The 12,241-nt window shown below is 50.0% G+C and overlaps 1 protein-coding gene across 1 annotated transcript in view; it reads right to left on the bottom strand.

Moving 5' to 3' along the window:
* The window catches only part of LOC115638606 (nuclear receptor ROR-beta-like), a 37,126-nt gene extending 32,792 nt beyond the window's left edge, over positions 1 to 4,334 (bottom strand). Inside the window, exon 1 of the mRNA XM_030540415.1 lies at positions 4,078 to 4,334. Coding sequence (XP_030396275.1) covers positions 4,078 to 4,084 — 7 coding nt within the window. The 5' untranslated portion in view covers positions 4,085 to 4,334. The remainder of the gene's footprint in view (positions 1 to 4,077) is intronic.
* Between the last annotated feature and the right edge of the window lie 7,907 nt (positions 4,335 to 12,241).

Genomic DNA, 12,241 nt, shown 5'->3' on the forward strand with positions numbered 1-12,241 from the left:
CCCCTGACATCTGCTTGTGATGCCCAGTGGAGGGGCCCCTGGGATAAGGGACATCAGCTCCCTTCTTATGAGCCTCTGCTGGGAATGTTCGGTGCAGCTCGCTGGCAAACCTGTGCTCAGCTAACAGTGAGGAGGTTCCACCCGTGGCTCGGGGTAGGGGTGGGGGGGCACCGGCTCAGATGTTCCATAAGGCACCTGGATGCAGGTGCCCTGGCGCTGACTCCCTGACTTGTTTCCAGCGAGATGGGGCCAGGCCAGAACGAACACCATGATGCTGTGCCTGACCCAGTGACAGGGGGGTGCTGTGACATCGCTGCCAGGGGCAAATAAACCACTTACGGTGGCAGGAACTCTGCACGGAGGGGCTGGCAAACACACAGCCGGGCATTGCCATGCTGGCAGCTGGGCAGGGCAGGCATCACATCAGGTGCAGCAGCCTGGCTCTGAGCACAACTTCCCCACCCGTGGGCAGCTCAGAGGTCCCCTGCAGTGCGTAGCCAGGGCACGAGTCACTCTGCCCATTAGGGGCAGGCGGTGGGGTCAGACCCCATGTGCCAGGGTCCCCAGCGCCGACACTTTCCCGACTCCAGACGACGGGGATCTGAGGCAAAGGGCAGCCCCCGGGTGCAAGACACAGAAATGATCGGTCCTCTATATCACAGCTTCAGAGAGAAGCGAACCCAAGGGCAGTTTGCTTTAGATAACCGCATTAGTTAGATCCCTGGCACGGGGCTATAGGTTGGAGAGGGGCACACGGTCCTGTTTATTCTGATGCAGTGCAACCTGCTATTACATTAGGCCCAGATCCAAATTCACCGCAGGGCGAGAGTGAAGTGCATGGGGCCTTTTCACCACGTCCCAGATTTTACGGAAGAGAATCAAGAGGGTGTGTTGAGCTGGGCAGTGTCTCAAGAGCAAGGTGTGCTCATGTATAGCGCACATGCCTATAAAATGACTCCCACTGCACATAGCAGCCAGTGCTCAGAGATACTGACAAGGTGCCATTCTTGCAAGGGGACACACACACGGTCTGTATCAGATACCAGCTGGCTGCCAGGTTCAGCCAGCTACATTTCAACCGGGGGCCACTGAAACTTTAAATCTGGAGTCCATTTTCCCAGTGGCTCAGCATTATCCGGGCTGATATAAACTGCGTTCCAGTCCACATAATCCTAACACACACAGACACCCAAATTATACACACACACACGACGTAAGCACTGACACGCTATACAAACACAAACACACCCTTCTTATACATAAGCCGGGTGCCTGATCCTGACATCTTTACTCATGTGCGTAAGGATGACGCAGCTAGGCCCTTAAGAAGCAAGCAGCTTGGGTCCGGGACCTGGGTCTCTTTATCTGTACAGCACGATACACACCAGTAGGAGTCTGGAATCACTACTGTTATCTGACATCGCATACCTGCGGGGAGGAGCGTCCGGGCTCTTTTGCAAATCCCAGCCTAAGGGAGTTAGGCACTCAAGTCCTGCTGTATTGCAACAGGACTTGGGTGCTGAATTCCCTTAGGAGTCTTTGAAACTTCCAGGCCATCATCATCTTTGCACCCACACATCTCCTGGGTGAGTTTCATGGCTCATTCAGTGCTGCCCTAACTCTCCCTGAGAGAGTTACTTTTCCATCCTGCTCAGCGCTTGGGTTCTGACACACAAGATCTCTTTCCCAGCACAGGGTGGGTGTGTTGGCCCTTTGTAGCTCCAGGAAGGCTGAGACTACTGCCTACTCCACATTGCGGGCAATGCCGGAGTAACTCGAGCTAGGGCCCTTCTTGCCCAGATGAGCGTACACATGCTGTATAAATGGGAAAGGAGGCTCCTCCTACCCCCCACCTCCCCTTTTCTGATTTTCCAATGACAGATCTAGGTCACTGGGACAACTTCTAATACTTGCCAAGCCCACAGCACACTCTTAGCCATGCTGTCTTTCAAAACAAGAGACCAGGAGGTTTATAAACCCAATAGGATTATACAATGCGCGGCTCAGTCAGCACAGAACGCAGCCCTGTCCAGCTGAAACAGGGAAGGGTGGGGAGAGCCACAAGAGAGAAGCAAACAGCGGAGTATAATGGACAGGGAAGGGGATCCGTACAGAGGAGGTGGTAAAAAGAAAATTCAGATCAAGACAATTTTTGGTTTCAATTCGAATGGAGAACCCAATCCTGCGCTCGCCACGTATATCGGGCCATCCATCCTCCATGGGCATAAATCGGCATCACTCCAGACAGCCGAGGCAATTAATGACCCCTCCGTCCCCCATATTCAAAGGAAGGAAACTTCACCCACCTGCTAATTAACTGCTCAGTGTTTGCACTGCGCTTTGGCCAGGTGAAGCGCTACGTAAGGGCTAGACGTTGTCATTAATTGGGAGGGCATTAACCCTCTCCTCCCCGTCAACAAGCCTGGACACCAGGCAGAGAAAGAAAAGGCAGTCAATGGCCACACGGGCCCAATTCCCCATCGGCCTGTGCCCTGTGCTGTCAATGTACCCCCCTGCGTGTAGAACGCTATTGCTCTGAGGTGGCGACGTTTTCCATCCGCCTCACACTGGTGCCAATGATGACATGAGGCACAGGGAGATGGAGAAAATGAAGACCTATGTGGCAAGAGGCACATCAGGCCCGTATGTGTCTATGTAAGGAGTTGTGTGAGGCTGGTTACATGCACTCACACTGTAATGTCCAACAGCTCCTCAGACAGCCCCAAGGGAACCCCAAACCCAGGAAAGTCACCAGACAGTGATGGAAACAGAAAATCACTTGAAGGGAAGAAAGAAATCAGCACAACACGGCCATCACATTCTATACATCTACCGCGGGGGGAACGGCAGGAAGGGTCCAATCCTCAGCCATTGCGCCAGGGGCCATCAGACCCTTTCTACGCGTCAGGGGCAGAATCAGTCCTGAGTCTTACAGCTGGATCCATTACTTCCCGCAGGATTGTTCCCAACGCAGTCTCTCTCTCCTCCATCTTCCCCCCTTGCACCTAATTCTTTTGATTCCTATTTTCATTTTTTTTTAAAAAGGAAGGCTGGGAATAATCTTTAACAATAAATGAAGGGGGATTTGAACCGTCAGATCCTCACATCAGTGACTTCTGACCAAGTCAGATATTATCAGACAAGCGTATCCCCAAATGAAGACTTACTCCCTGCCCCTTTCCTTGTATGAAACCACTCGCTTCAAAATACTTTTTTCAGCCTTCCCTTCCATCCCTCCCATAAAGGAAAACAATCAAAATCCTTAATCATCATCATCATAAAAATCAAATTATAACAGGAGCAACATATTGAAAAGGAGCTTAAGAGCTTTTCCTAGCAGTGAAATCCTAAATGAGGTCTAAGCTGGTGCATAAAATGGACCAAAACAAATAAGAATTGGATTCATAATCACAAATGATTCACCCCACCGAAAAGCCAGATTTACCCATATGCATTTCCACGCAAATGGACAGTCAGTGTCAAACCCCTCCTAGCAACAAACAACTTTAGCAGGGGAAAAATATTTTCCCTCCTCTGCTTTGCAGACTTTTTTTTTTGACTGGAGCCTAAAATACCGTGCAGCTCGTTTGGATTATAGAAGGGGAAAAAAAACAAACACGATTCTGTGTGTGTTCTGAGTGCCAAGCGATGGGTGGATGCATCTTTTGTCCAAATCCCACAAAAGCAACCGTAATGTCAGAAAAACGTGCACCCTAAATTACAAAAAAAATTAAAATAAAGGAAGTCCAAAAACACCCCCCAGGAATATACATAGCAGGCTAAATCTCTCCAAGAGTTCTCAACACCCAGAGACCAAACAATATCCATTGCAAGTCACACTCTGCGTCGTGCTTTTTCAAACACACCTTTTTTTTTAAAAAAAACAAACAAACCAACCTTCCAGGATTTTTCCCAGTCACAAAGGATAAAGTTACCAGCCTGGGCTATCCAAGTTGAGGTGATGCACAGCTCTCTCTCTGCCTCTCCGGGCTGGTGATAAGAGAAAAAGGCTCATCTGGGTGACCAAGCGAAAGTCGCCTGCCCTGTAGACACACACATGCATCGTCAGAAGCTTACCTCGCATCTTGGGGGTTTCTGGTCTTAGGGCTCTGCTGAGAATATCATGAAAACACGCAGCGCAGGTGCCTCGGACAGCAGCAATTCCCTTGATAAATTAAGTCTCCAGGATTGGGTCCTTGTTCTGCGGTGGTGTTTTGCTCTCCTAATTATGGGTCAGGGACTGGAGCTGCCTCTTCGGCCCCTCTAGGTACCTGCCCCTCTCCTGGGCTGCTAGTCCCTGCTACAGCTCTGCTAACCTACTTTCCGCTGGAGCCGATGGAGCATGTGGAAATTCACATGACAAACCCTGCTCAGACCCCGCCCCCTCAAGTCAGTTTCACTTTGCGCCACGCCCCCTTTTCCTCTCCCCCCCCCCCATGTCCCTTCCCTTCCCTTCCTGCATCTTCAGCTCCCTGTATCCACTTTCTTAGACATGTTCCTCTTCTCACACTCTCCCCTCTGCCTCTGATGTGAATCAGGCCTGCTAGGTAGCTGGCTTCTTTTTTAAAGCAGGGGAAATGAACGAACATACAACCCGAGAAAGCCAGGGGACCTGGGCGGGCGCTTGTCGTACCAGCTGAGCATCACCAGCCACCCAAGCTTACCCTTGGATTACATGGAAAGGCCTGATCCTTCCGGCAGTTTCGCCCACAAGTAGGTTTATTCCAGTAGGTCGCCCTGCTGAAATGTAGGGCCTGTCCTGAGCGTCTCAACTTCTTTTCATGTCACCGCTCCTGATCCCTGCCCCATTGGAGCGGAAGGTACTGGGTACCTGTAAAACAGTGTGCCACCCTTGTAAGCGCCTCCTGCTGGCTGGGCATGGCTCAGCAGAGACCTGCCTCAGTTTCCCCATCTCTCAGGACCCTTTAGGAACTCCACACAGCCCAAAGGGGTAAGGGAAAATTCCCCTGCAAGGGTTTTACTCTATTAAGTCCTAACAAAGTCTCTTCCACCCAGACTCAAAATAAAGTCTCCCTGGCCTGTCAGGGGGTTGCGCAGCTCTGTTTTCTTGGGGCCTGTGTTTCTGTGCTCTCAGCAGCTTCCCCTCCTGCGTCCTTCAGGACCCTCCCAGCTGCTCTTTCTGTCATTCTTTGCCTGACCTCCTGGGGCTGAGAGAATGCCACCTGTAGCTGTCCTGCTTTTGGTCCTCAGGCCCAGCTGCCTTCCTGGAAGCCCAACTAAGCAGCAATGATTAGTTCAGGTGCTCTCCTCCCATTCCCTCTTAAAGGGGCCACCACCCTCTGACACCGTCTCTCAGGATCAGCCTTTCAGCACTGTGCCACACACATCAGCACTGGTGTTTGCAGGTCCAGGCTCTGTAACGTGCATGCAAACACTCGCCATCATCAATTTCTCCCTTTGCCTTAAAACCCATGGGCGGGGACGGGGGAACGGGGAACTGTCAACATTAACCCCCAAGACTGACAGACAGAGTGACCAGACAGCAAGTGTGAAAAATCAGGATGGGGCTGGGGGGTAATAGGAGCTTATATAAGCAAAAGACCCAAAAATCAGGACTGTCCCTATAAAATTGGGACATCTGGTCACGTTACTGACAGAAAGGGAAAGTTATAGTTAAAAAAGACATGGATAGAGGGCTAACGAGTGCATCTGTGCCTGCGTGTTAGTGGCTATAGTTGTCTTCCTACAAGCTTTAGCTCAACCACAAGTGATGGGCTCGAGGCAGGAATCAGCTGTGAGATTCTTAGACCTGTACCACTGGGTCGGACTAGACCAGTGGTTCTCAACCTATTTCCCATTGTGGGACGCACATGCAGCTCTCTGTACGTTATATGGGCTGCATCCACACAATATATACACTACCTGGGTGGCCCTGAGGATGGCACATGGGGTGCAGCTGTGTGCTGACTGAGCCGCAAATGTCCCGTGAGCCATGGGTGGAGAACCACCGGACTGGTCCCTTCTGGCCATAGAACCTAGGAACTGCTTCTTATTCCACAACGCTTAAGAATGAAATGTTAACAGATCATAAAGAAACACTGCATCCCCGTACTCCCCTATCTGTTGTCTCTTGTCTTATGCTTAGATTGGAAGCTCTCTGGGACAGGGACTTTTTGTCCTGTATTTGTACAGCACCTAGCACTGGGGCGTCCTGGTCTCAGGCTAGGGCTCCTAGGGGCTACGGTCATACAAACAATGAATAATCCTAATCACGAATCTGGGCCTGGATAATTAGTATCTTTTTACAAGAGCCAAGGCTAGCTGCTGTTTCCCAGAGCCGAGAGTGAATGGAGGGTGGAGGTCACTGCTCTGTGTCCTCCGCAGTGTGGAAAGAGACCTTGAGGTGTGTGAGCCTGCCATGCATCACTGCAGCAGAGGGTACAAGACCAGTGGGATCCCATACTGCATGCGCATTGGCATTGCTCCAAGTTTTGCTTCTGCGTGACCCTGGTGGGGGTAGCCTCTGGCATCAATGGCTACCAGCCCAGGCCATTTGCCAGAACATAATCTTTTTATAACCCCAACCCACACCAGCTGACTGTGTGCTATGCCTTAAAAAGGTGGTGTCAGCAGTGGGATAGCAGAATGTGAGCAGTCATGTTAACTAGAAACCTGTCATCTAAAGTCCTTGGCAGGCTTGGAAGTTCTGCTGATGTGCTTTGCCACACTGGGGAGTGAAGTGGGGGGTAAAGACTGAAGGATGAGTTTAATCTGCCTTACTCCCCTTGACTTTGCCTGGTGCAATGTAGGAATGCTGGTTCCAATGGTGAAACAAAGGTGGGACCATGGAAGACTGGTATTCATGGCCTGGCCCCAGGTTCATTGCAAAGCCCTGGTAGATTCCGGGGAGCCATTCTTCAAATGCTGCAATGCTCACACTAGTTTATTAGATCACAGGCAGGAGCAGGGGTCAATAGACGTTGAAACAGAAAGGGAGAGTGAGTTGCACCAGCCAGGGACAGGTGAGGGAGCTCCCATCTCCCTGCTCTCCCTACTTCAGTCCCCAGACAGAAGGACGAACACTGTAGTGCCAGCATCTGAGAAGCTTCTTGAGCTGAAGGATGACTCGTCTGGAAGCTACGGGGCAGGAAACTAGAGCCAACGAAATACCACATCAAGAGGGCCCAGCAGCTCTGCCCAGTGCAAGGGAGAGGGATTGACAGATCCCAGAGGGTGCAAGACAACATGCCCAGGTAACAATCCAGCATCCAGCATAACCACTCAAGGGTCATTCCTGCAAGGGAGACAGAAGACACCTGGATAGTCTCAAGAAGGGGGTTATGGGAAGCTCTGCCACTGACCTTGCAGGTGACCTTGGACAACTCCCTTGTCCACTCTGTGCCCATTTCCCTGCCTGCCCTTTGTCTATGTCGACGGGAAGCTCACTGGGGCAGGGGCTGTCTCTTGCTGTGCGTTTGCCCCGTGCATGGCTGGTTGCAAATCCATCTGAGCTCCTGCAACAGAAGGGCAAACTACTATTCCAGAGCTGGGGCGGGGGAAGAGGGAGGTTGGAATGGCATGTGGCCCGAGCCAAAGCCCACTGAGGTCGATGTGAGTGTTACCACTGCACCAGGCCTTCAGAGCACTGGAAAATGTATGTTGGATACAGGAAACAATGAGACCTAGCAGCCCGTGGAATAATCTCCATTGGGAAGTGCTGATAGATTGGACGAAGCAGTGGAGAATATGCTGCATGGAACAATCCTGGCAGGGAATAAGTGTCTGAGTCTCTACTCCGGCAGTAGGTCTTGGTTTCCATAACTGGCAACTGGGGACCTTACGTTATATCAGCCCCAGTGTGAACCCTGCACCCGCTCAGGCAGCCAGGGCGGTCCCCACCCCGATACAATCTGTTCCATGTGTCTGTCTGGTTTTATTTTGCCCGTGACAGTAAAGTCTTACCTAACACGCTCACCAGCTAAGGTGCAGCCTGGAATGGGGGTGCCATATGACCACGTGCAGGTGCTGTGCAAAGACCCGGTGCGCGGCAGGGTGCTGAGGCTTGGAGGGGATAATTCCCAGGATAGTTTCCTTGGTCAATGGAAGCGAGAGAGAGGAGATTTGGGGGGGCAAAGTGGCTGGGGGAGAGAGGAGAGGCTGAGGGATGTGGTGTGCGTAGGCGGTACAGGCCTGAGATGGGCTTGGACCTGGGTTCAAATGTGGGTCTAGTTCCCAAGGTGAGTTTGGTGCATGCACCTCAAAGAGCAAACAGCCCCCTTCCCACACCCAGTTTGATAGCTGCTCATGGTGAGGAGTGTGGTCCTGATTCAGCAGAGCACGGGCTTCAAGTTAATCTGTCCTGAGTGAGCTCAGCACTTCCGTCCCACTTAAGAGTAAGTGCTTTGTTGAACAGGGATGAGATTATTCGAGGGCAAGCAGTGTGGGCTAGATTAGGACGCAGGAGCCCCCAGTCCTGGGTTGTCTGCTGGGTGACATGGAGCTAGTCACTGCCTAGCTCTGTGCCTCAGTTTCCCCTTCTGTGAAATGGGGCGATGATCCTGACTTCCCTTTGTAGAATGCATTGAAATCACCTGAAGAAACGAGCTAGGCAGTATTACCATTAACATGACGCACGGTCTTTGCAGAATCGGCCCCCCCGCAGTGCTCAGACACCCATGTAAACACATACGTGCAATTACCTAGCCCCTGCCTCCTCACCAGACCCCTAATGTTTCCAGGACAGGAAGTGAAACACAAAGGAATGGAAGTCGTGTGCCCTGGCTAAGTGGAATATACAGTAGCTCCCCAAACAAACAGAGTCAGTGAAGTGGAGGGAGGGGCATCAAGCTCTGCTGTCCTCAGATGCTGCTGCCCGGCATGATTTTGCTGAGGGCAAATAGGATCTGATTAATTTCTAATGCTGTTTGAATTCGCTCTTTTCCTCTCTCCCTTTCACCTCCTCCTCAGAGCCTTCTCCACATGGATAGACACATAGACGTAGATGGAGGATGACACATCTGCTCGGTATTTATAGACTACGCTTCCACCAGAATCCCGAGAGTGCGTCCAGCGATTCTGGCTAGTCCTGGCAGCTCGGAGAGAGGGGCATTCCCGCCATGGCAGAGCAGTGCTTAGAGCTTTTCAGACTCCCACTTCACCCTAAGAAAAAGCAGGTGGGTTGATCTTAGCTTCTGTTCTGAGAACAAACAACAGGAGAGTCTAGGAGAACAACAAGGAACCAAAACAGTCTCCATAAGAGAGAGAGCACAGTGTGTGTTTGCCCTAGTACAAAATGGCCACAGACAGCAGCGTTCTTAATTACACCTAGCTCTTAATAGCACTATCCAGCTGTAGCGCTCAAAGGGCTTTACCAAGGAGGTCTGTATCATTGATTCCCATTGTACAGATGGGCAAACCGAGGCCCAGAGAGGGGAAGTGACTTGCCCAAGTAGGCCAGCGCCAGAGCCATGAATAGACCTCATCTCTCCTAGTCCAGTACTTTATCCACTAGACCATGATTATTGTTAATTATCATTGGGGTGGCACCTAAAAGCCTCAGTCAGGAACCTGGATCTCATTGTGCCAGGCCTTAGAGATGTAACGATGCAGTAGATGGAAAACAAAAGCATGAGGGTTACATAACTAAACAAGCCACACCTGTAATTAAAAATGCCTATTACGGGTAAGCCATTGCATGATCACCCAGAGCTGAAATATCTATAGCACGCTGCACCCCATTGGTATTAATAACACCACACTGAGGAAGCCACTTGCAGTAAGAACATAAAACCGGCCACACTGGGTCAGACCAAAGTACCATCTAGCCCAGTGTCCTGTCTTCCGACAATGGCCAATGCCAGGTGTCCCAGAGGGAATGAACAGAACAGGGAATCACTGAGTGATCCATCCTCTATTGCCCATTCCCAGGTTCTGGCAAACAGAGGCTAGAGACACCATCCCTGTCCATCCTGGCTAATCGCCATTGATGGACCCATCCTCTAGGAACGTATCTAGTTCTTTTTTGAACCCTCTCATAGTCTTGGCCTTCACAACATCCTCTGGCAAGGAGTTCCACAGATTGTCTGTGCGTTGTGTGAAAAAATACTTCTTTTTGTTTGTTTTAAACCTGCTGCCTATTAATTTCATTTGGTGACCCCTAGTTCTTGTGTTCTGAGAAGGAGTAAATAACACTTCCTTATTTACTTTCTCCACATCCGTCATGATTTTACAGATCTCTATCATATCCCCTCTTAGCTGTCTCTTTTCCAAGCTGAAAAGTCCCAGTATTATTAATTGCTCCTCATAAGGAAGCTGTTCCATACCCCTCATCATTTTTGTTGTCCTTGTCTGAACACTTTCCAATTCCAAAATATCTTTTTTGAGATGAGGCGACCACGTCTGCATGCAGTATTCAAGATGTGGGTGTACCATGGATTTATATAGGGGCAACATGATATTTTCTGTCTTATTCTCTATCCCTTTCTTAATGATTCCAAACATTCTGTTTGCGTGTCTGACGGCTGCTGCCCATTGAGTGGATGTTTTCAGAGAACTCTCCACAATGACTCCAAGATCTCTTTCTTGAGTGGCAGTCCCCGTTTCTGAAATTAAATGCTACAGTGTTGGGCTGCTCTGGTGTTTTTCCCGCCACAGGGATGTTAAATTTAATTATATTATGGTCACTGTTACCAAGTGACCCAGCTATATTCACCTCTTGGACCAGATCCTATGTTGCACTTAGGACTAAATCAAGAATTGCCTCTCCTGTTGTGGGTTCCAGGCAGGGCCGGCTTTAGGAACTGCGGGGCCCGATTCAAAAACCCGGCAGCGGTCCGGGGCTTCAGTGACACTTCGGCGGCATAGGGTCCTTCACTCGCTCCAGACCCCCTACCGCTGAAATGCCACCAAAGACCCAGACCACTGCCGGGAATGTAAAAAAAAATTTTTAATTAATTTTTAGGCGCGGGGCCCGATTCTGGGGAATTGGCCTAAAGCCGGCCCTGGTTCCAGGACTAGCTGCTCCAAGACCAGTCATTTAAGGTGTCAAGAAAGTTTATCTCTGCATCCTGTCCTGAGGTGACATGTATCCAGTCAATATGGGGGGAATTGAAATCCCCATTATTATGGATTTTTTAATTTTTATAGCCTCTCTCATCTCCCTGAGCATTTCACAGTCACTATCACCATCCTGGTCAGGTGGTCGCTAATATATCCCTACTGCTATATTCTTATTATTAGAGCATGGCATTACTATCCATAGGGATTCTGTGGTACAGTTTGCTTCATTCAAGATTTTTACTTTACTTGATTCCATGCCACTCCCCCACCAGCATGACCTGTTCTGTCCTTCTGATATATTTTGTACCCTGGTATTACTGTGTCCCATTGATTATCCTTGTTCCACAATGCACAACGAACTATGTTGATCCTACAAAAACTAGGAACTCTGAGGGATATTCTTGAGTATCACCTACTGGCACCTTATCTAGTCATTCGCACTTACCTATGTACAGATACAGAGCACTCCTGGCATAGTTGGAGCCCAAAAAGCAGTACTGATTTGCACATTTTTAATCACAGACCATACACAGAGACCCTTTCACTCAGTGCTGAAATGTAGCCACCTCTGGGGTGGAACACGGCCACTGCTTGAAAGTTCACAGCAATGCTGTCAAAAGGAGACAAATGCAGTATCCAGAGGAAAGAGCAGGGGTGAATTTTAAGGAGGCAGAACGGAACTGGGATTTGGCTGGGATACAGGAGTTAAAAACCTGATTCCTGCAAAAAGGACCATAATGACCACAAGGGACCATGCCCTTTGGTATTGTGGCTTGGCTTGAAGAACGTGCCTGCATCATGTCTCAGAGACAGTTCTCCTACAGCGTGCTGATGTACTAGGATAGTGTTGGGTCAAATGAAAGAATATCATCTGCACCAATACCACCAACCTGCATGTGTTCTTCCCTGAACAGCCCCCATCCCTATATCCTATCCCAGACCATCTCTGGTTAACATGGGAGGGATGACAGGTGTATGTTGCCCAACTCTGTAGAGCGTTTATGAAACATGAAGTGAGCTGAGACCACCCTTCTCATTTCAGCTCTGGACCACTGGATAGCCAGGAAATGGGTAACGACTCTTGGTTCCTACAGACTTGGACTGGATTGAAACGGGAGATGTATGACTAACCTCTGCTCTTAGTGACACTGGTGCCAAAATGGAGTCACTCCACTGGCTTCCAGGGAACCGCTCTGGATTGACGCCAGTGTCACAGAGGGTA

This window comes from Gopherus evgoodei, chromosome 22 (genome assembly GCF_007399415.2).
Source record: "Gopherus evgoodei ecotype Sinaloan lineage chromosome 22, rGopEvg1_v1.p, whole genome shotgun sequence".
Classification (NCBI taxonomy): domain Eukaryota; kingdom Metazoa; phylum Chordata; order Testudines; family Testudinidae; genus Gopherus; species Gopherus evgoodei.